The sequence below is a fragment of the Electrona antarctica genome (assembly GCF_951216825.1).
Source record: "Electrona antarctica genome assembly, chromosome: 22".
Taxonomy (NCBI): Eukaryota; Metazoa; Chordata; class Actinopteri; order Myctophiformes; family Myctophidae; genus Electrona; species Electrona antarctica.
In genome coordinates, this window is record NC_136805.1 from 14,789,568 (window position 1) to 14,814,327 (window position 24,760).

The following is a 24,760-nucleotide window of genomic DNA, read 5'->3' on the forward strand; positions in this document are numbered from 1 at the left end:
TTGAAACATATTTATTTTAATAGTGCATTTCATACAAAGCAAAAATAATTAATACAGCATGTGTATAGATGTATAGTACAGTACAATAATCTCTCTCCCACACACATCCTATATACTTTATATACACACAAACTATAAAATAAATGGATTTGGACATTTACATTTTTGTACTTCTGCATGCTTAATTGAAAAGAAGATAAATATGCTCGTTTCACTATTCCTTAAATTAGTTTTTCTTACAACTTAATGCCATACGCGTTGAGTCTGATTAGTTTGAAGAAGATTGTTCCCAAATTGACACAATATACAACTACAAAATTCTATATTACCAGTGGGAATACATTTAAGGCATGATGAAAAACATTTTCATACATTAGAAAGAGAACGCCTATTATGTTAATTATATAGCTAAATCAAAACCTGCCCCCAGTCAGTAACAGCGAATAAAATAAAATAAAAACTCAAACCAACAAAGTATTATAAGAAATGTAGACTCTTGTATATTAATACACATTCTTATATTATTACACACACACACACACACACACACGCACACTCACATGCACCCTCTTTGTCCTCCTGTGGACAATACATGTTTAAGTTAACGCACACACACACACACACACACACACACACACACAGAGATCTGTAGCACACACACCTAACCCGTGCATACCCAACACACATGCTATACATGCCAGTACATACAGTGTCAGTGATGTTAATTCCACCTGTAGTCGAACATAAAGCCCGGGCCTTAACCCTGTCCCTGGCACTGGACACAACAGAAAGCCAGATTGACCTGTAACCTTTTCTAATAAACTATGTTGTTTACTGAAGAGAAGGTACGACCTGAGTCTCACATTGCATTCTGCAATTACTACAATGGCACAATGTTTTCTACTGATCAAATGTGTTATTTGTCTGGTGTACTAAAGTGGAATGGCATTATACCACGCTATTATACAATTTATCTGCAATGAAATCCAATGAGCAAGGATGAAATAAACAATAGAACATGATGGAATGATCCAGTGCAAATCTGTGTCCTGTGTGTTCACTGTTGTTACTCTGGTGGTTCTGCTCCACCGTCTGCTGGACCTTGTCCTTCTCCACCCTGATCAGCAATCATCTGCTTGTACTGACTCTTGAAAAACCCAGCCTGAGTGGAGAATACAGCAACATTCACATGAGGAAGAAAAACTAGCATTAACAATCATTAAACAATGACAAATGATTCGATGGGAAAAATTGCATGTGCTGTTGTGTGTTAATTTCTGCGCGAATGCTGCATACAACTCTGTCACCGTAAACCGTAGGGGCCATCCTCGGGTTCAGGAATGTGCACAGCAAAGTCTATGGCAATAGTTTTCAAGATACGTTGTTTGGTACCAAAACGGTGGATGGAAGGGCAAACAGACAAACTGTTAATTGACTGACAGACGCGTCCTACAAGACTGACATTACACACTGCATGGTCACATGAAGTCAGACATTCACTTCCACACTGGAACCACCCTATTCCCATGTGAATCCGGGAGATCCATATGATTTCATTTTATTCTAAGTAACTAAATTATTAGTTAGTTAAAGCTGCACTGTGGAACTTTCCTCTTCTACCCCAGATTTGAACCCGGTTTTCCTGCGCAAGTGCTGACATTTTAGCCTGCCTGCTGCCTGCCTGCCTGATACATTAAATCTTGACCATCAGGTATTACCTTATATAAGCCAGCAGTGATCATTCGTGTGAGATCCTGTGTCTAGGTGAGACATATGGCCTTTTTTGTCTCAATAGAAGAGCAGGGAAACAAAAATACAACCACCCCAACTCTATAGAGCGTCGCAGTCCCACCAATCAAATTGTGAGAATGGGTTTACTTGTATAAAAGGTTAGACACTGTTGGTAAGGTTACTGTTATGATAATGATCTGGTGGGGCGTTGTATGCATACACTGGCATACAACAATAAATACCAGTAAGACGCCCTGAGGGCGAGAAGATTAACTAACCGGTTGATAAGGTTCAATATCAATTAATGTATTAATCGATAATTTGCATCCCTGAAAAAGCCAAAGATACAGTACCAGTAAGACGCCTGAGGGCGAGAAGCGACCTCGCCCTAGGGGGCACGCATGCGCCTGGGTGACGGAAGACTGCTGGGCGAGTGCTGGCGCTTTGGCATGGGTGGTCAGATCAACATATGGAATGAATTCTGTACTGGCCATATATGGAGTGTGTCTTGAGTGTACAGGGTTTGAGGTCGCAAATAAGTCACTTCTTACACTCTTACACTTCTGCAAGGGTACCTAACGTGCACAAAATGGATGCCATGGGATTCTATGCGATGAGCTGGGGATTTCATGCATAGCCTACTTCATGAATCATGATAGCTGGCTTAACCGTTTCCGTACATAGGACGTCTCCCGCAAAATATGAACGCTTTTGGGATCATATATCGTATGAACTAAAACGATCGCAATGTAAGCTAGCTATGTAAAGTAAACTTTTGGTGGATTGTTTCCGGGTCATGGGTTTCAGAGTAAAAGCGGCCATGTCTTTCCGGCACCCCAGAGCTCCTATTTTGAAGGACTTCCGGCACTGATTGTGTTTTAATAGGAACTATCTGAAGGGCTGCCAGATCATAACATGATATGGGACATCATTCTGTATTTATTATATTGTTCATGAAGATACTGTATGACTTGTGCTTTCATCAAACCATACAACCGTAACTAATACCTTGAAATGAACGTACAGTATATACAGTGTATTACCTTATATAAGCCAGCAGTGATCAAAGCCAAAAGAACAAGTCCTCCCATGGTTCCACCAATGATCCAGTTGGTGAGGTCTGTCTCAGTGTACACCTCTACTGTGGCCACAATCTGAGAACAACAATTACATTCAACATCATATTCAAAGTCTTCTAAATGACAAAGAGTGAAATGAACAGAATGTTACCTTTCGAACTGGGGGATTGTTGTTAGACTCTGGTGAAAAAAAGATGTATTGGTTTCTGTCATACTCCAAAGTGGCTGTGCTGATCAAACTGAATTTGGCAGACTTGAGACCAATCTGTGGGTCAGAAGTAAAGAGGGAAGAGGATGAGTTGCAGTCTTTGTTAGAGACAATTATTTTTTGGAACCTGCATGAAACCCACATTTGTATCTGAGGAAAGATATGGGAATTATTCTATTTTTCCCAAGGATATTAGATGCTGTAAATCAATCTATCCATCTTCCACCACCATAGATTACTTATTGTGTCAACTCAGTGTAAAATGTATTATTGACGTAATTTAACACTACAGTTCCCTTACTTTACCCACTGTAAATGGCAATGATTAAGATCTAAAATGTAATATTCAGTGTTGAATAAACAGCACATATTCACCTGCTCGATCCATCCTGAGCTCAGATTAGCAGAGATGTTGTAAACATCCTGCTGACGTTTCACCATGAACACCTTGCACATGAACACTGTACACGTGGCAACGGAACAGTCCTATGGGCAGTTAAAGGAAATCTAATGTCTTCAACATATCCTACTCTACGTATAATTAAGCAAGTGTGTGCGTGCATGTGATATTTACCACTGTATGGTTTTTCTTGATGTTATCCACAAAATCTGGGAAGTTAGGTTCCTCGTCCTTATATCTGCTGCAGCCTGGAATCTGAAAGTTGGTTAGTCAAAGGGAAAATGGAACCTTAGAGTCACATCAATATCAGATCAAATAACCCTAACTCATAATATTTTTGCCTCCTTTACGCGACTATGAGGGTTGTATGGTATTGGCAGAACGGCAGACGATGCAATGACACGTTGAGAGTTGATTTGGAGCAGCAACATGCATCGTTCCGTCTTTGCAACGTCACGTCGCTGGCTTCCATTAACAGCGAATGGTAGACTGCATCATTTAATCTGCCCCGCGTGAACGCAACATTATTCCAATACCTCCAAATTAGAGACTATACACGCAAAAATATTCCACATTTTGAATCTACTCTAACTCCCTCACACGAGTTATATACAATTATGAATCAATCCCGATTCCCTATGAATCACTAAGGCTTCGTCCACACACACGTACACGGGTATTTTTTATAAACTGAGCTTATTCGTTTTCGTTTTTGAAAATCTCTGCGTCGCCATCAACACGGCCCCATTTACAAAAATCTCTCCGTCCACACGACAACGTAGCTGAAGTGACATAGCCAGCCTTGTCTTGTTCACACGGGACGAGTTTAAAAAAATCTACAGTGGCCAGTTTTATGCATGTGTTTGTTTGTTTTTCTAGTCTGTAAACGTGAAAATGTAAAAAAAAAAAAACTCAAATCAACTGGTATTTGAGCTCCAACATGTAAGTGTCCATCCTTGTGAGTTACCTCTATATTCACCCAGATGTCTTTTTTACCCAGCTTCGTGGGCACCTTGATGACCACAGTAACATTAAAGGCTCTCACAAAATTCAAAACCTGAGAGGAGATAGAACATGATAGAAATAATTAAGTATCCCTTGATGTCGCATGATATGTCAGTATCAACAGTAAACCTAAAAGCTGAATTTAATAAGCATACATAAGCTGTTTTACCGTAATTGATTGATTAAGTGGTGTCTGCAGATCGTTTTTTCCAAAAGTAAAATTGGTGTCCCTGTGTGAACTGAATGGAAAACATTTTATTTAAGGATTGTTTTACTTCATTATAAAACCTTAAGAAGTTTTGATCTGCTCCAAATCAATAATATTTTGAACCTAAAGTGTGAATGACAAGAAACAATGCAAACCTGGAAATGGAAAGAAAAAGGCTGTACTTCACATCAATCTCCTTTTGTTGATAAAGTTTACTTTCGTTTGAATGCTCATTATTTTTTCCACTGAAACAGAAGATACACAATTCCTAGCAATGTAATATAAAGCACACAATCCCACAGTGCAGGCAGGGTTTTCCACCAGACAACAGTACCTTGTGACATTTGCAGTGAGAAGCATCTTTCTGTGAAGTTCAGTCACAGTGTTGGTTTTGATCCCATAGGAGACAGTGAAAACAACCTAGAATGGAATGAGAGAAATCAGAGTGCAATATGAACTGCCATTCAGTTAATTTGTTATTCATATTCATATCTGATTGTCCTTGCAGAGGTGTGTGAACCTAAGAAACATTAGAAATGTAAAAGTTTAACCTTGGCATTGCTTTTGAAAATAGGCGTGTCAATGGTGCAGTCACTCTTCCCGCGTGATAAACCATCCTCACTGTCTGACTCTATAGAGTTACATACCACTCTTCCCTTGGTAAAGACAAAGAAAACCACAAGGCATGTTAATCACACATAATCTTTGACCAACGACAACTTATTAAGGCTGAACTTGGTGTCAGTTATATAATATTGCATAGTACCTCGGCAATACTGCCTTACCTGCTGTATGGTGAACGTCCTGTATGAGAGCCCAGGAGGGTATGTGAGAGTGACACGACTGTTGTACGAGTTCTCCCCTCTGTTCTCAACTGACACATTTACGTGCAACAGATCATCTATGCCCACTCTAACCTCTGTAGAGCTGATGCAAAAACAAAATAAGTTATTACATTGTGTCTCCTTAAGTGTATGAGGAATTATTAGGGGAAAGGTGCAAGATCATGTTTGCCGTTCACTTTGATTTTATATGAGACATGAAATTAATAATATATCTTCTGTTGGTCAACTGCTATTAAAGAGGAATGTCAGTGACCATGACCAGTCAGGTTGTATGTAAACATTGACCTATTAGCAGTTACAACAGACAAATACATTACTTTCTGGTGAATTGGTTGTATTTTTGTTAACAGATATTAAACAGTGAGTACTCTATATAGAATTACATTTCAGTGAAAAGGTCAAACAAAACCCCTCCTTCTACAGTACCTCCAAGTCTCTTAGGTCGACTGACCTAGCTGTCTGACCCAAACTTAAGTTCAGTGGTCTTTGCTGTCAAAACACAACAGCTTCCCCCCTCCCTGTTTGATCAGTACATTGAATATTTTAAGGCCCAAGAACTCATTTTTATTTGCTAGCATTTCTATCCCCCGATGTTTTTATTTTTTGTTATTTTATTATTGTTTATTTGTGCATTTGAGCTGTGTGTCTTGTTCTTTGTCTGTATTTAAATCCCTTGTGGTCTAGCATTGTGGTAAAGGTTAGTTAGTTAGTTAAAGGAAAAGGAAAAGTAAAGTGGTAAAGGAAAGTTGTTTTTAAATGTCCTTTATAATTACAACTAGACTTTGACAGTCCAGCAGTCTGCCACAACTATTTGTTTATTAAAACCTTTTTCAGGGTAAGAATTTCTAAGAAATGATACTGGTTCATCAACAAAGCAACCTCATTCTTAGAGGACATGCGTACATTATGTCTCACCTGGCAAAGTTGAAATCAACTTTGAGGTTGTCGGTACAGCGATCATCAATGCCACAGTTGATTTCAAACCCTAACTGTTGTACAAGGGAGGAAGTCAACCATGTTAAACTCTCTTAAACTCTAAATAAAATAATTACCTTTGCTGTATAGAGTAAATATTTGAACCCATGAAACGATACAGACAGACAGACAGACAGACAGACAGACAGACAGACAGACAGACAGACAGACAGACAGACAATTAAATATAACTTACAGGATGATAGGTTGTTTGAGCTTGCTGTTCAAGGCTTGGACTGAGCTTGTCTGAAGATGGAATGCCTTCAAAGGTGAATCTAAGTTTATTAGACAGTTCATACAGAGCATCCTCTGGACAAGCCTGCAATGAGAGGGCATTATTATGAAAAGATTCATAAAGTAGTCGAACTTTCAAACAAAATGATTTCTCTAATTCATGCTTCTTTACATTTCCAACCTACCTGAATGTCAAATATATTTGGAAAGCAGAGTGTCTTTCCCGTGTCAAGGGTAAAAGACTTGAATAGCTCTCGTTGTTTTGGCATCTCAACGTAAGCACGGTTGGTTGGAGGGTTGCGGGTTGAATCCAATGCCAATGTATAATTAATCCGTGCTTGAGCTGGAACTGTTTAGACTTTCATTAAAAGGTTACTCTTTACATAAAAGTATTTTAAATGCTAAAATGGCTCTGTGGTGTATAGACTTGGAGGAAATTTGAAAAAACCTGAGTGAGAAGTCATAGTGAAGCAGACTTCAGCTGTGTTTTTCAAGGGAGAATCGCAGTCTGGGTTGTTGATGGGGATCTGTTCTGGGCTGAATGTCACCCATGCTTCCACCTTTACTATTGGCTTAGATCTGGAAATGGACACAATCACTGGAATCACCTTTACCTTTACTATACTTTACTTGGTAAGGGAAAAGGCAATAGTACCTTAAGCGTACCATGGTGCATCTAAAAGGAATGACAAAGTTAAGCGACATATTTAAAAATGTTTCTTCTATTTTTGTTTCTTAAGCTTATAATGTACCAGTTTACTGCCATGGACCTGCATAGCAGTGACAGACTAAAAAAGAGTAAACTAGTAAAGACCTGTGCTCAGGTCTGTGGCCTCCTGGTGGCGCTATAAAAGGCCAATATAGGAAATGGGTGCCATTTCTTCTTACGCTTTTCACCGCAATTGGATGGCTTTGATGATTTGAGGCATTTTGTTCCAAAAGTGTTTTGTAAAATTCGACCTGCTGGTATAACAGGTCAATGTGAAAAATGATTTCTACCTCGGCCTATATAGTGGGAATAGGCTATACAGGTATGCATCCAACCCTTCCACGTTCAGCAGCCACCGCTGCACTCCGCTTGCCAGAATTTGGACCCGGACATTTTGAGTACCCTAAGGTTTTATGTTAAAAATGTTGAGTATGGGTCGGGTCCCCAGCATTTAGAAACTGCTTGATGCTATCTTGCATATGTTGGGACATTTTCATAATTAGCATAATAAGCTGGGGTACCATTAACATCCAATATAAGGCAACATTTTCAAAATGTCATTATGCTTTAAGTAGCATGTGACTGGTCAAACTACTGGTTTTGCATGATTCCGAATCCATTGAAAGTATTATTTTTGCACAAAAATCACTCCTTTGGCTAAATTTGGCCATAGCCACATCATATTTGTGATGACGGCTATGGCCGTTTTTAGCTGAATGAGTGTTTTTCGTGAAAAACTAATGCTTGCAATGGATTCAGAATCATGAAAAAACCCTAGTTTGACCCGTCACATGCTACTTAAAGCATAATGAAATTTTGAAAATGTTGCCTTATATTGGATGTTAATGTTACCCCAGCTTATTATGCTAATTATGAAAATTGCCCAACATATGCAAGTTAGCATCCGGCAGTTTCTAAATGCTGGGGACCCATACTCAACATTTCCACAATGGGGCTCTATGGGCTGGCAAGCGGACTACACTATTGGAAGTTCCAGTTGCCAGCTGACTCATTGATAGTGGACGTACGGTTGTGATTTTGTAAGAGAAAAAAAATGGTTCTTCATGGTTTCTTGGTTTCTTCATTCAATGATTTGATGATGTGTTTTTTTCATAGTTTGTATTATGTATGTGTGTGGTGGCGTTGACATGATGACATGAGTTAAAACGTCTTAAAATCTCCTTTTAAATACGGCAGCTCTTCCAGTTGTTACACTGCTGTCCCACTCACCCACTCTCACTGCTCACGCACTGACTAGTAGGTGCGGTTCCATTAAGCCTTTGCGAAAAGAGGAAGCGTATGTTCATTAAGTCGGAAAAAGAAAAGCGAATTGTCGGTGTTTCCATTAAACTGATAAAATGCGCATATGACATACGTTCATTAAATATGCAGTAGTTGGCACTGTTTTGCCAGTAAAGTGAGGCTCATGTAAAGTATAGTCCTAATCCATGTTCACACCATTGATTTAGGGATTTGATGGGCTTTCTTTACAGTCAAAGAACGATTTGTTGTGTAATGCTTGTCTTAATATATTCGGGGCACATGTAGCCTATATGTCGCGGGACTCGATTGGAGCATACTGGTCGTTTATACTGTAAATGGATTGATTGCAGCTGCAAACAGTTGTGGATAACTTTCATCGGCTATATAGCCTATAGCCTACACGTTTAGGTTGCTTATCTTATGCAATGAATATAAATATATAAGAATAGATGAAGCATATCCATGGATCGAAATCGAATAGCCTGCAGGGACCCGACAGCTAGGTTATATAAAAGTTTAGTCTACTACGCTACTCATAGTCCACGTGTGTGTGTGTGTGTGTGTGTGTGTCTTGCATCCATACAGTAGCGATCCAGATATCAAAATGATCGGAGCGCCCCGATCAACTCGGGAGGATTCAGACTTCATAAGGGATCTTTGAACACACTACACAACTATTAATCGGACGGGTCGGGTAGTAGTAAATTGGGACCTTATCCTCTCCCTCTCTCTATCCACCATCCCATGCACCGTTCACTCCACTGCCTCCGTTTTTTATTTTATTTTCCAACTGTTCAAAAGCGATATAATGCGAGTTCAATGCTTTCTAATTAAAAACCTTTTCCGCAAGTGTTTCCATACACTATTTGCGCATTTCCCTTTTTTCTAAAAAGCCTAAATCCGCAACCTCCAAGCGAAAAAGTGTTTTTGCGAAAAATGGAGACTTATTCGCATATTGATGTGTTTCCATCCAGGAGATTTTGCGCAAGAGCCTTAATGCGCATAAAAACGGCTTGATGGAAACGCACCTAACTGACTGTCTCTCTCCCACCCATGAGGAATACATAATCTGCGCTCTCTCTCTCTCTCTCTCTCTCTCTCTCTCTCTCTCATATGCACGGGCCAGGGTTTGTAAGGACATCAAGCACTTCCCTTCCCTAGATCAGCTACAGATATGCTGGATAACTGTAACGCACCTGGGAACTGATTTAAGGTAAGGTAAGGTAAACTTTATTGTCCACAAGGGAAATTTGTCTTGGGCTTTCACCCCAGCTACAGCCACACATAAAACATCAATGACAAACAAAAATACATTACAGAGGAAGACACAACATTACACAATTGCACACATGTGGATAATCTAGCCTCACACAGTTACTGCTGTTTCAGAGCCTCGTTCAACATCTTAGTTGATGCTGGTACAAACTATTTTTTTAATCTGATGTACTTCCACTTTGGTTCTTTGTATCTTCTCCCAGAGGGCAGAAGTACAAACTCGCCATTTAAAACATGGGTAACATCACTGACGATTTTTTGAGCCTGTTTTAATGTAGCCTGCTCATAAATAGACTGCAGAGAGGGGAGTTGTCTTACCCCTATGATCTTCCCTGCAGTCTGCACCAATCTGAACAATTTGGACCTCAGTTGCACTGAGAGATTACCGAACCAAACTGTGATGCCCTGTGATTTAAGGTGTAGATTATCGTGATTTACTACGCGGTCTAATCAGAAACCAGTTAATCAGAATCAAGTATTGGGACTAACCGTTTTAGAATACTAGAATTACACCAGGCAGGGATAGAATTACACCATTATTTTTTCTTTTCTTTTAAGATGTATTTAGTGACTGTACAAGTACAACCATCCAATGTCTTATAATTACCTGAGTAGGAGGACAGCACCCTTTGAACCCACTGCTAAGTCAGGCAGACTGTCTCCACTGAGGTCAAAAGAAGACTGGCTAATGGAGAGACCGAAGAAGCGCAGTCCAGGCTGGACATCAGAGGCACGAATTCTCTACATGAGGAAGAAAGGAATGACAATATTTTAAGATACAGTTAGAACCTTGCATGAATCCATGGAATCTTGATTATCCTCTTGACTCACACACACCTGTGAATGTATGGGATTGATTGTTCGTTCACCATGGAAAATATAGATGCTTCCTTGGCCACCATTCTCTAGTGGTGCTCCCACAGCCAAATCGTTGAATCCATCACTGTTGAGATCAGGCAGTGGAGCAAGAGAGGAACCAAACCTTCCTCTTTGTCCTGCAACACCTTTCAACACCGCTTGTTTATCGAATTGACAATATGCTCTCTGGTGGGAAAACAGAAAAACAGGAATGAGAATTATAGGTTTAATTGTCATACCTCATACAATTTGATGACAGAAAGTTAAACATGCTGTACCCCGTTAGAAAGGCTACAGACGTAGACCCTGCCCTCTCGATCGTCCTCAATGAATGAAGGAGCAGATATGAGGATCGTGTCAGTGTATCCACTCCGATCCACATCCATGGTACAAACCTCTGCCCCAAAATATGCCCCAATCTGAAACTGAGCAAGCCAGAAATCATCATTCAAAGGAGGCAGAATCACATTTATTTATTACTTAATTAAAAATAAAAACTATTTTCCTTCATGTTTCGTGAATAATATTTGGAGCACAAACTTGTGGATCTGTCGAGGGGTCAATCTTTTGGGTTATTTTGTTGGAGGAGAACACCATTACCATCCCCATGTGTTTATATCTTGGAGCACCTACAACAGTGAGAGTGTTGCCATATCTTCTTTTGGCTATTGCCATGGAGTAACCTAGGAGAATAGAAAGAAATAATTAATGATGTGCATGTATGTGTAGGTATTCTACCAAGAAATTACATTGGACTACAGCCACTATAATTATAATGATGTCCAAATGGGTCTTATGTAACATGCAGAAGATTTAAGACTATTGCGAACAAAGGTCGCAGTTAACTATGGAATCGTGCATTTCCTGTGTGTCGGGCATAGTGCCCAGGTCTCGTGACATGTGATGTCATCAGAGATGGAGATGTGGAGACCATGAGACCCTTAGATCTATGGATATATGTTGATCCTGCCCCATCCATCCTCCCTCTTCGATGTCTCCCTTTTGACTTATACCTACTGTACCTGTCCATTCAAATTTCAAACTCTAGACGGGCATGCCCCAAAGTTATCAGTGCAGCCGCGCCCGGCAGCAGGCGAAAACTAGAGTTTTCAACAGGCCCACCTGTCCATTCAAACTCTAGACAGGCCTGACCCAAAGTTATCAGTGCAGCCGCGCCCGGCAGCAGGCGACAACTAGAGTTTTCAACAGGCACGAAAATTAAGGCCCGGCCCTACCTGGGCCATCAGCAAACCCTGTACGCTCAAGAGAATGATGTGAGTGCTGGTTTTCTCTTTTAGAGATTTTTCTGCACACTCCAGAGAATGTCCCCGCCATAGACATATAAAGGCAACGCCCCTTTCGGCTCTGGAGCGCATGTGCTCAAGGGAGGGCAAAAACTCCCTAGGTTCCTTGCGAAGCCCCGCGGAAGCATGAGTGTGCGTCACAGAGCGCATGTTCGGGTCTGATAAGTCCCAGAAAAGATGCGCTGTGATTGGCCAGTAGTCACTTGAGTGGCAGCGTGACGTAGTGTGCCGTCCACTCTTCCAGCGTACCAGTGTAAATTCTTCCGCCCTCCCGTCAACACACATGGCTCCAACGAACTGCAGCAGCCAATGAGACATCTATTTTTTAATATCTATGGTTCCCGCTGCCACCCTTAGATCTCCATATACTGTATGGAGCTCACCTGTTCTGACATTCCACCATTATAAGTCGAAACATGTTGGATTAATAAAGTATCTTCTCCCTTTTTAAACTTTGAGTAAACAAGGAGGAGATCCCCTCCTTGTTTACATAATGGGAAGTGAATTGACTTTCTCACCAAGATAACTGTCGGGTACCATATCTGTAAGCTCCTTGAAGTCTTCCTTTCCCTCCTTGAAGTCTCTCACTTCCTTGAGACTTCCCCTCCACTGGAAGGCACCAACAGCTGCCATCTGGAATCCTCCCTAGTATATGTACAATAAAACATTTATGGAACATTTTCTTCCACATTTCTGAGTGGTGTAAACCACTCCTACAACTGGCTTTGTTAGTTTACGTGTCTGTCTGTCTGTCTGTCTGTTCGTACCAAAAAATGAGCATGGTTGCTATGGTCACCCAGTTCACACGGGTGTGATTTCATTATGTCAGACATTACGTCAGACCACAGCTGATCATTCTATATAATAAGACCTTACACCACTCAGTTCACACGGGTGTGATTTTTTGTTAGCGTTGCCACTAACATCACAGGTTGTGCCTTACCTCCTTCATAATTGTAATATCACAGACTGCAAAATGGAGTGGGCATAATTTACTTTGTTAAAGCGATCCTAAAATGTAACAATAGAAGCGTGCAATTATTAATATCACAGGCTGCAGCATAATGTAGCCTGAGGTGGTATGTAAATGGTGGTAATGAAAAAAGTGCACAATCAAAGCAGTATCCAGTGAATTTCCCTCAGGATAAATACCTGCCTACAGTTGGAGGCCATCGATATTGTCCTTTTCTTTTTGCTGAGGTTTGCGTGATCTGCGCAAAAGGACAGTTAACCCATTTTGGGCGGGAACCCCTTTTGGTGTTTTAAACATTATGTTATAATTTAGCTATTGAAAAATAGCAGATCTACAAGCTCATAGCGCGCCACCGAGTGGCACGCTACGAGCTTGTAGGTCTGCTATTTTTGAAAAATCGTGAAAATATTTATTTCAGAAAACTGGAGGATTTAGAAGGATTTTAAAAACATTTGAGGTCAGGCCTAAATGGGTCAAATGATAAGGGACAATATCGGTGGCACCCAACTGTACCTACATACCCATCCATCCATCAGCATACTTATCTCTGCCAGGCCAGGAGGCGAAGATTATGCTTTGTCTATGTGTATTTCAGGTTTAACAAGATTCAAAACTTGCCATTCACCTCCAGATTTTTTTTCATTTGCCCATGTGCTGTACGCCTCATATACCAATTCACATGACCAAGATTACCGTAGGTACATAAGCAGCACTGAATCCCTCTTGAGCCATTTCCAGTTTCAATGAGCCACCGCTTGTCTGAGAACCTGTAAAGGCAAAAATAAATCAACAAAAATATCTCACTACTCATTTATGAATGGGGGGAAAAAACGGATTTCCTTGCTAAGCCAGATTTTATCTGGACATTGGACTAAGTACCTTCAATTGAAAAGATGCTTTTCTGCAAAGCCTCCTGGATTCCATCAAGGGCTTGAAAGTTGGTAACTTGAAACACATGTTTCGATGGATTGGTTGCAATGGTGTCCAACTCTGCTTTTGCGTTCAAATTATCAAAAGCACTTCCAACCTAAGGATATCAAGATTCAGTTTTTACAATGTTTTTCTTACTGACCATGGTACTGTTTATAACTTTATTATAAGTTATTGGTTTATAATTATTTGCTCATCTTAACTTTGACATTGTAGATTCACAACAAGCATGTACTGAAACTAAATAAAATAGTAATCACAGTGAATCGATCCTGACTGTAGTGAGGCTACTGTTACTCACTGTAGGTTTTTGTAGTCATGCCCTATGACCAATACTAATCCTAGATCTTCTACAATATACTGCTAATATTTGATACAACTACGAACATTTGATGCAAAGTAGGACTTTGTATTGAGTGTGTCCAGACCGTAGAAGTAGGATGCTTATTACTTAATCATTTTATACTGTATCTATGTGCACAGTCACCTACTTTGCTGGGGGACCCGATAATGCAAATTGCTATGGAGATACCATAAACAACACATATACATATAGAGCAGAAGCATCATATTCATATTAAGCAATCACATCACATCCGTTATGGATTGAATAATTTGCTGTGACAATGAAGCACAGTGTTGCTATTATTCAGTGTGTTATATATGCTAGTCTAATCATTCTCTCTAAGTCCATATCTACAGTATATGGTTTTCTTTTTTGCACTCGTAGATGTTCTACATACTTTGTACTTTATTACATACTGTATTATTACTTAGTACCCTTGTATTCTTTTTTTAAAGATATTTTTTGGGGCTTTTTCTGCCTTTATTGATAGTTTTTTTTAAAGTAGACTGAAATGGGGAGAGAGATGGGGGGGGGGGAGACACGCGGCAAAGACCATCGGGATCGGGAGTCGAACCCGCGGCACGCCGCCAGGCTGGCTCAGCAGCCCAGGTGCCCAGACGGCTGAGCCAACTGTCCGGGCCAGTACCCTTGTATTTTAAACCTAATTGCCTACTTGTGTTATACCTTGTTTTAGATATAATGTTATACCATAATGTTATATAATGTTATTGATTTCATTTCCATGGTCCAGACTTTAGTAGAATGTCTCTCTGGGCTACATTCTTATAGCCACTGTGGGTAAAGGCCCTCTGGCTCTGCTTAACTACAGTAATAGTTGCCTCAGTGGCCTAGTAGGCTACTCTCAGTAGTATAAGCTACAGGTATGTGAACATTAGAATTAATGTCTGGTTTTCATCATAATATATTGTTTTTCTTTTAGTATATACATTTTTAAATGACGACTGACAACTTACCCCAATGGCAAATCGAACAATACCTTCCCTTTCAGCGAGAGAAGCAGCATTAGGTAATGCTTCTGGATCACTAGACGCTCCATCAGTAATGACTATCAGGAACTTCTTCACGTTTTGTCTCGATCCTCTATTTCCTAAAAAAACACCTTGGCTGTTGGAATACAAAAGAACTGTACTTGCCATAAAATGTTTGACAATTGAGGTACATTGTCATAATTTGTCAATATGCGTAAAGACACGTACACAACCCGTATAATTGCTGCCGCTGTATTCGTCGTGTATCCTTGTTGACTAATATCATCAATTTGAGATTCCCAAGATCCTGAGGTGTCAAAATCATCAAAATGATAGTGGATGGCGGGGTACTGGGAGTACTGGACAACTGCGAACTGCAAAAAAGAAAACAAAAAACATTGAATTCACTGCAATATACAGTATGCTGCAATTACAGTCAAGCAATTGGAGTGGTTGAAAAAAATCATAAGCAGTTAAGTTATTAAGTTATTTTCCCGATGTTCTGAGGAACTTGCTGCTCCTGCATTTTCTTCTCAAACTGGGCCCTTTTCACATTCATATAGCAAACGTATATCTGCATGAGCAGAAATTACGTATTGTAGGCCTTTGTCCGTATTCACAGCTATGGGGAGCAGTGCATCGCATATAGGAAACAAATCCCCATTTAGAATGGTACCATACTGTATAACCCGAGTCCTGTTCTAAACCTGGAACCTATACTCTTTGGCGCAAGATGCTTATTAACCTGCCCACAGCAATGCATGGCTCCTGTCTGTGAACAAAATATTGAAACAAAATAACGTTTGACAAATGGTAGGGGTGATCAGTAGTCTGCTGCTTTCAGCAATAATGACATCCCTTTTGTTGGTTAATTTGATGGGGCTTTGTAGAGTACTGGTGCAAGCGCAAACTGCAAACACAGGCACACTAGAAAAAGATTTAAATCACTTTTTGAGTGGTGTAAACCACTCTTACAACTGGCTTTGTTAGTGCAGAAAAAATGAGCATGGTTGCTATGTTCACCCTGTTCACCCGGGTGTGATTTCATTACGTCAGACATGATTTTTGAGTGGTGTAAACCACTCCTACAACTGGCTTTGTTGGTCTGTGTAGAAAAAATGAGCATGGTTGCTATGTTCACCCTGTTCACCCGGGTGTGATTTCATTACGTCAGACATGATTTCATTACGTCAGACAGGCTATATTACACCACTCAGTTCACACGGGTGTGATTTTTAATGTATAACTCATCACAGTTATGTTGGTTTTTGGCGCACAATGAATTTCACATGCGTTTTACTTTGTGATTATTACTGCCGATGATAAAAGTGAACCTTGAACCTATATGCAAACGTCTGCATGAGCGTTGATGAATTATGAATTATAGGCCTATATCAGGGGTGGGCAACTGGCGGCCCGGGGGCCACATGCGGCCCCCACCTTCACTTAGTGCGGCCCGCAGGTTAATATCAGAATACTGATATAGTATTGATTTCAGCTGTTGCAATGACAAACATGCAAACATGACCTGCTTTAATTATACTTAATGACTAGTATTAAATGACTAGTACTTAACGACTAGTATTAGTAGTATTGTCTTTTTGTGTACAATTTGTATTTAGTTCATAAAGTTATCATAACTAAAACTAAATCTATTTGAAAATCAATGAAAAGGTTACTTTTCAGGATTCTAATAAAAAAAAAAAGCAAAAAATAATTCAGTATTTCAATTTAAATGTAGATTGGCTATTTTTGCTACGACAGTAATATGCAATGCGGCCCTCTGGAGTGAGTGTGGAAATATAGTGGCTCTCTCCATCGTCAAAGTTGCCCACCCCTGGCCTATATGGTCATGTCAGACTGTATTTAGAAGTTGCAGGATTTGAATCATTGCGTCTCCTAAAGATGACTTTAGGATTTCCAGAATGGTACAGTAGCATAATGGAGGTTATCTTATCTGAGTCCTGTTCTAAAACTGGAACCTACAGTATTTCCGTCCACAGCAATGCATAGATGTTTATTTTAATCACTTTAAATCCCTTTTGTGAAAGGAAGGTGGTACTAATGATCAGTAATTCAATTATATAATTCAATAATTTTAATTAATTGGAATGTTAATTAGATTAAATTACGTCATCCTTTGCCATGTGACATCACACTGTGCCATCTAATTTCCTTTATCTACAAAGTATTTTGGGTTTTCAGACTTTCTTGAAACTTGGAGAAAATGACCAGTAGGTCATAATCAAGGTCATATAAAATTACATAATGGGTCAGATCTCAGGAAAGGAGAAATGTTGTATTTGTATTTTTGTGCAAATACAACCAAGCTGCTTTTTATTCAAAGCAGTGTCTGTCTAGAATTAACTATTGATTAAATGATTCCAGTTAACAGAAATAGTAGGCTGGAGGAACGAGCCTTTTCCAATGACTAGAGGGATGTGCTGGAACTGGAATCCAGCGCTGGCTCCCTATTGGTTCACCAACTTATGTTGGTTGTGGTGATGTCATGATGATTTGGTCTATTGCAGGCATGTGGAAAGTAAAGCCTCCCTCCTGGTCTCTTTTGTTCAACTGTAGTGTATATCTACTAGAATCTCGCGTGCATGCAGCGCGCTCGCGTCTTCTTAACGCCACGCGGTTAGACGCGGTCCGAGTGTGTGTGTCCTTGGCCACTGCGCTTTCCGTGCTGGGCATGTTGTGTGTTGTTGTTGTTTCTCCACGAATGTATGTATACGTGTGTCCACTGTCCGTGTATATTCTCGGCCATCACGGAAAGGGAAACCACAGAGCTGGGTTGGGAAGGGAGCATAGGGTCGGCGACGTATGCCGCGGAGCACGGGCATAGGCGGTGCTTCCGCATGCTCGGCATGCATTCTATGAGCTCACAACTTGTTACCGTTTCAAAGGTAAATAGATGGTGCCTCCGATATATGTCTTAGGTATGTCTGAGTACGAGGCCAGTGCCACTTTAGGTCACCCTGCAGCTGTTGAGCAGCCAAAAGGGCCATTCACACTGATCAATATAACTATAGCTGCAGCCAGCCAGCGGTGTTGTTGAGCAGCCTACACCACTCAGTTCACACAGGTGCGATTTTTTTTTCTAATCCGGTCAGCATGCTTTCAACGGCATATAAAATATGGCCTAAAAGTTTTGGAAAGAAATTAACTTATTATATATGTCATATATTATATTATTATAGTCTCACCTGTAGGAGTGTAGTTTTAGATATTAGCGAGGTAATCACACTTTTAACAAAGTCCTTCATTGTGTTGAAATCACTTTCCTCGACACTGCCTGAGCCATCCAGTAAGAATGCAATATCTGCTGCAACAGCAGGACACACTGTTAAAAGATAAGAAGAAAAGAATTAGGGCATATAGTCATCTTTTGTTTGTTGTACTCTGCTGTTTCTCTACAACCTTATATTGATATTACAGTATTTTCTTCAAATTCACTTCACCCACCCTAGCTCAATCGTGTGTGTGTGTGTGTGTGTGTGTGTGTGTGTGTGTGTGTGTGTGTGTGTGTGTGTGTGTGTGTGTGTGTGTGTGTGTGTGTGTGTGTGTGTGTGTGTGTGTGTGTGTGTGTGTGTGTGTGTGTGTGTGTGTGTGTGTGTGTGTGTGTGGGGGGGGGGGGGGGGGGCGTGGCTGTGTACTTGTAAATCAACATAAATAATTATTTACTTTTAAGAGATGATGGCACATATGATCCAACTGTGTCATCTGCATTTATCTCTAAGCATACGCCATTGTATGTGGTGATACTTGTGCACTCTCTTGGAATGGTTGGGCCACATGCCTGAAATGGAAACAGAATATCTGAACTCAATGTACAATATTTTTGTTTTGTGGAGAAGTTACACTGTCACAGATGCTATAGGGACACAAATGCAAATGAGAGAGAGAGAGAGAGATACACTATTGTAGATGATAAGGAATAGCTTTTACTTCAGAATAATAACCCTGAATTATCCCTGAATGTTTTATTGACAAAATACTTTCAAAACACAAACCAAGTTCATAAGACTCTTTTGTATTTACAATTAATATAACTGCAGTTAATTAACTCACAATTGTCTTTCCTGTGGTCGGGTCACTTGTCATCGTCAAGCCAAGAGACATGTTGACTGCAAACTCTGGCACTGTATTTAACATTAAATAACAACACAAGGCAGATGAAAAGATAAATGTTAATTTATATTGTAATATTGTCATTTTAGTATCATGGGTTTAAACAACCACACTTTTAATATACATACACAGAAATATTTCGGAATAATCTGCCATCTTAATATGTCTGGATTCCTCTATAGGCCTACTTGTTATCTTACATACATATCCAAAAGTAGGTGTTTTGTTCTAAAATCGTATAGTCACCTCTTGAACAAAGTTTTGCCGTCCCTTATGAATGAGTGAATGCAAACAAAATGTTCACTAATCACTAATTTAAACGTCAAACAATGGAAGTTGTTTACAAAATAACTTTAAATCATAATTGTGGCTGAGACCATTGTCCTGAATAATGAACATCATGTAATGATAACTTAGTTTCTCAAAAATAGCATCTCATTTTTAATGATCTTTTGATGTTGCCTACCTTTAATAGACATGGGTCGGCATTTAGAACGCTTTGTAGTACACTTATATATGTTGCCGCTCCCGTCTTGTGAAAGGGGTGCACTGACCAGTAAGCTGAAAAGTGTTAACAAAATATTTAATACACCCAGAAATAAAAAAAATCATTAAACTTATCCAGTGGCAATTAACAACTGTTTAGACTTGAGTTCAGTCACAGACCTTGATTGTCTTTGAACCACCTTGTATCCAAATCCATCACCGGCAGATGAACTCAATGATCCATCACCAGATGATCTCAAGGTTTTCCAAACCACAGGATCAATGTTAAAAGCAAATGCAGCATGGAACACTGAAAACAAGGAAGAACAGCTCATTAAAGTAATATAATTAAGATATGTTATATTATGTACCAGTAAGTCGCCTGAGGGCGAGAAGCGACCTTGCTGGGGGGTCAGATCAACATATCCGCCTGGGTGACAGCAGACTGCTGGGCGAGCGCTGGCACTTTGGCATGGGGGTCAGATCAACATACAGTATGGAATGAATTCTGCACTTGCCATATATGGAGCGTGTCTTGAGTGTACAGGGTTTGATGAGGTCAGATCAACATATGGAATGTCACATCTCAATATGGAGATCTAAGGGGGGCAGCGGGGGCAGTGTCTTGGAGTGTACAGGGTTTGATGAGGGCCCATGTAGGGCCGTGCCTTCATTTTCGGGCCTGTTGAGAACTCTAGGTTGCTGGGTGCGGCTGCACTAATAACTTTGGGGCATGCCCATCTAGAGTTTAAATGGAAAGGTATCAGTCAAAAGGGAGACGTTGAAGAGGAAGGATGGATGGGGAAGTATCAACATATGATATATGATATAGTACTTTATTGTCAGTTCGCACTGAAATGTGTCTTGCGGCCCAGCGGCCTTGTATGCAACACATACAGTATACACACATTTGACATAACACAAAAACAGAAATAGAAATACATGTGGGATGTCAGAACAGGTCAGCTCCATATATGGAGATCTAAGGGTTTAGACAAGGCCCCAGTGAAGCTCTCCAACGTTGAGGCGTTCGGCCCTAGTGGTAAGAGTGGGGACTGCAGGCGGACCTGTGGAAACCCGGTGCATCTGAGCTTTAACATTGAGCGCTCGTTTGCACTTCCGCATTTTGGACACCAAATTTTGGTGTCCGGAAGTAGAAAAATGTGGAAGTAGACTGTTCTGGGCAGTTTAGAAACCGTCCTCCAGTGACATCATCATTAGGCAGTTTTTTTTTTAAACAAGATTTTTTTACAAAAAAGTTTAGATTTGTATTATCGTGAGAACGATGGCTTCTATTTTCGCATTGCTAGTTTCAGGACTAGAAAGCCTGCAGTTTCTATTAGCTTGTATTCCCCATCGATGATGTCACTGGAGGACGGTTTCTGAACTGCCCACAGCCCTCCTATGAGACACAGACCGAGTAGAAAAAAGCCGTGTGAAGTAAGTGGTGCAACTCCGTGTGGGGGTCCCCGGGAGGGGGGGGGCTCCAGACCCACATGAACGCACCCAGGGTGCCGGCCCGATTCCGGCGAGCCGCCCCACGTCCGAAACGGTTGAGAAATGACAGAGTTACCGTGTGGGGGTCCCTCTACTGTACTGTCACTGTACTGGCACACCCAAAATCACCATATATACAGTTAATATGTGCATGTGTGTTTGTGTGTGTGTTAGGTTGCGCACAGGTGGTGAAAAACAACCATGCTGTTTTCGTGCTCAGACGCACCCAGCCAGGCAGGAATCCACACACCACTTAAAAATTGCGCCATTTTTTCATGATTATTAGTGAGGACCTATTATATATATTGATTGATTGATTGATTGAAATATTTATTAACAGTTTGCAGAATTACAGTACATTTCAAGCACAAACTCAATACAAAGGCTGTTAACTGTGAGTGGACGACCCAATTAAGCATTACACTTGTTTACAAGAGGGTCCACCATGTTCAATTCATCAAAACATTTAGAGACGTACAAATAGACACGTCTATATAGACAAAGAACAGAACAGGAATTCATCATAATGGAGGTAAAAAGGGAAAAGAAACATATACAGTGAGGGAATATAAAGATATGTTGAAAAGTGGTGAAGTGGTCCTTTAAGAACGATGAATAAATACAGTACATAAATGGTGGTATAGGAGCAGATGGGAGCCCTGGGTAGATCATTTCTTGTGATAATTCTATTCCGTTATCTTCCACCCTTTTTTGCAGTTCAGGCATCATTCAAGTTTTATTTATTCTCGAAATTAAAATTAATTAAACTCATTTTTGTTATAGTGCATCACCGGCCATGCACTATAACAATAAACAATTGATTGAAAATGGAAAATTTGATAATGGGACATAAATCATGCCCCATTTGACCTGTAGAAATGACATTTTTACACACATGCCTCAAGGACCCATAAGTTCTGCGTCATAAATATTCCAACATTTTGAATTATACAAAGAAATCCCTTAAATCCCTACTCCTAGGATGTTGTTTGAGCAATCTGCACCAAACAGTCTACACACATCTGTCTAAACATAATCTAAAATCCCAGTTGATGAAAAGCTGTTACATTAAAAAAAAATACATGCTTTACTGTATACAAACTCAGCTCAACTTGAACACATTTTAAGTACAGCCACTACATCTTCATTGAAATAGTTGATATCGCGCTGTCTGGAAGAAACCACGTAACTCCAAACTCCAGCTCAAGTGGAGTTAGGAGGACAGCAACAAAAACTATAGTTCAATAGACTTAATGATATTAATATACTCACAAAGGGTCAAACAAGGCAAAGCGTGATGACCCATCCTCTCCTGATGAACAACTCCTTTCTGCTTCCTATTCACAGTGAATAATAGCTACAGCTGCTGTAAATAGAGAAGACACATTCACAGAGGGTATGATCTGCACATACGTTTACGCCCATCCTTATTTGGCACTTTGACCACTTTCACATTCTACTAGGCAGTCTGCTGGTGTGTGACGCACACACTCGCGCGCGCATTTGTGTGGATGTCTGCATGTGTAATACAAAATAACTATGATTAATTGCGTGGTAGTCTATACTGACGTAAATTAATTTAACATGGTTTCTTTATGTAAAGAAACCATGTTACTGATGATTGATTGAATTTGATATACTTCAAAAGGTTATTCATGGAAATACAAAATAACCTATTTATTTTATATTGTTATTATTTTATAAAATAAATCCTCTCAATGGGTAATAATAATAATAACAACATAACACAACACAACACAACACAACAATAATAACTTTATTTACATAGCACTTTTTAAAACATGCGTTACAAAGTGCTGAACAACAGTTAAGTAAAAATAAAAACAGGTTAAGAAAAAAGCCTATGAAAATAAAGTACTAACAAGAAGTTTGGTCGAGCTACGCAATAGACAATTAGTAAACTACGAAAATTAAAAATAGTGCAGGTGTCAATGACTAAAACATACAATAAAATGATGGTAGTCTAGGGGAAGGCTTTCCTGAATAGATGGGTCTATAATAGGAAGTAACACTTGAGCAATTATTATTTTCCTAACATCAAAGGAAAAGCAATTCATAGAATGATAAAGTGAGCTTAGGCAACCATATATTTTTTTAGTAATGTAATCTATATGTGGTTTGAAGGTAAGCTCTGGGTCGAGCCACACTCCAAGATATTTAAATGAGTCGACTTTCTCAAGATGAGAGCCATTTGAAAAATGTATGCACAGTCCAAGTGTGCTTGCTTGACTGTGTCGTGTGCCAAACACCATGCTGCAGGACTTCCTCTTATTCAAAAGTAATTTGTTACTGTGGAGCCAGTTCTGAACACGGTTGAAGTTCCAGACCCCCAGGAACGCGCCCAGGGGGCCGGGCCGGTTCCGACGTGCCGCCCTGTGTCCAAAACGGTTGAGAAATGACAGAGTTACTGTGTGCCGGTCCCTGTACTGTACTGTACTGTACTGTACTGTACTGTACTGTACTGTACTGTACTGTACTGTACTGTACTGTACTGTACTGTACTGTACTGTACTGTACTGTACTGTCACTGTACTGGCACACCCGAAATCATATATATACAGTTAATATGTGCGTGTGTGTGTTAGGTTGCGCACAGGTGGTGAAAAACAACCATGCTGTTTTCATGCTCATGCCTACCTACCCAGCCAGCCAGCCAGGCAGGCAGGCACCCACCCACACACACACATAAGTCCGTAAGGGAGTGGTTGCACCACTCAAAAAGGAGTGGACCCAAGGCAGAACCTTGTGGCACACCTTTCTCAATAATTGAGTAATCAGATTGGGTACCTTGTGATTGTGAGACAACATACTGGTGCCTATTATGGAGATACGCATTCAATCAGAGAATGGCATTTTGCTGTAAACCAATGAGCTTATCAAGAAGCAGTACATCTTTGGTGAATTTTAGCAAGGCAGTGGTGGGAAAATGTGGTCTAAAACCTGATATTGTGAGAGCTGATTATAGATTCGTTTTTCAAAGATTTTTGGAGTCAAAAACATAATCTTCCGGCCTATAGAGGGTATGCGTGTGACATCATCATCAAACCCGGATGTTATGCGGGAACACCTACTGAGTGGCAAAAAACTACTTTCTGGCCTCTACAACCCATACATCCAAACAGAAAAGTCCAATATGATTGCATTAAACGACGATAAACAATGTTAAACTCACTTTGCCAATCACTTCGCCACTCGATTTGCCACTCGATTTACCATTCACTTTATGCATGTGCATACCCTCTATTGGCAGAGATAAAAATGCTTTAGCTGCTACAATGTAACAGAAAGCT

At 40.1% G+C, this 24,760-nt stretch overlaps 1 protein-coding gene across 1 annotated transcript; it reads right to left on the bottom strand.

Annotated features, from left to right (window-relative positions):
• Positions 1-22,786, bottom strand: LOC306915254 (integrin alpha-M-like). Its single transcript, XM_079492539.1, has 30 exons — positions 22,722-22,786; positions 20,133-20,262; positions 19,933-20,027; positions 19,407-19,477; positions 19,020-19,134; positions 18,542-18,678; positions 15,561-15,706; positions 15,318-15,468; positions 13,947-14,094; positions 13,761-13,834; positions 12,613-12,739; positions 11,331-11,473; positions 11,069-11,215; positions 10,770-10,976; positions 10,540-10,673; positions 7,134-7,264; positions 6,871-7,034; positions 6,648-6,770; positions 6,392-6,465; positions 5,417-5,558; positions 5,183-5,287; positions 4,966-5,051; positions 4,787-4,876; positions 4,593-4,662; positions 4,386-4,475; positions 3,593-3,673; positions 3,394-3,504; positions 2,962-3,075; positions 2,775-2,885; positions 1-1,162 (listed from the first exon to the last, which is right to left on the bottom strand). Exons 1-30 carry the CDS (start codon positions 22,753-22,755, stop codon positions 1,067-1,069), a joined length of 3,447 nt encoding a protein of 1,148 aa, XP_079348665.1. The 5' UTR covers positions 22,756-22,786; the 3' UTR covers positions 1-1,066.
• Between the last annotated feature and the right edge of the window lie 1,974 nt (positions 22,787-24,760).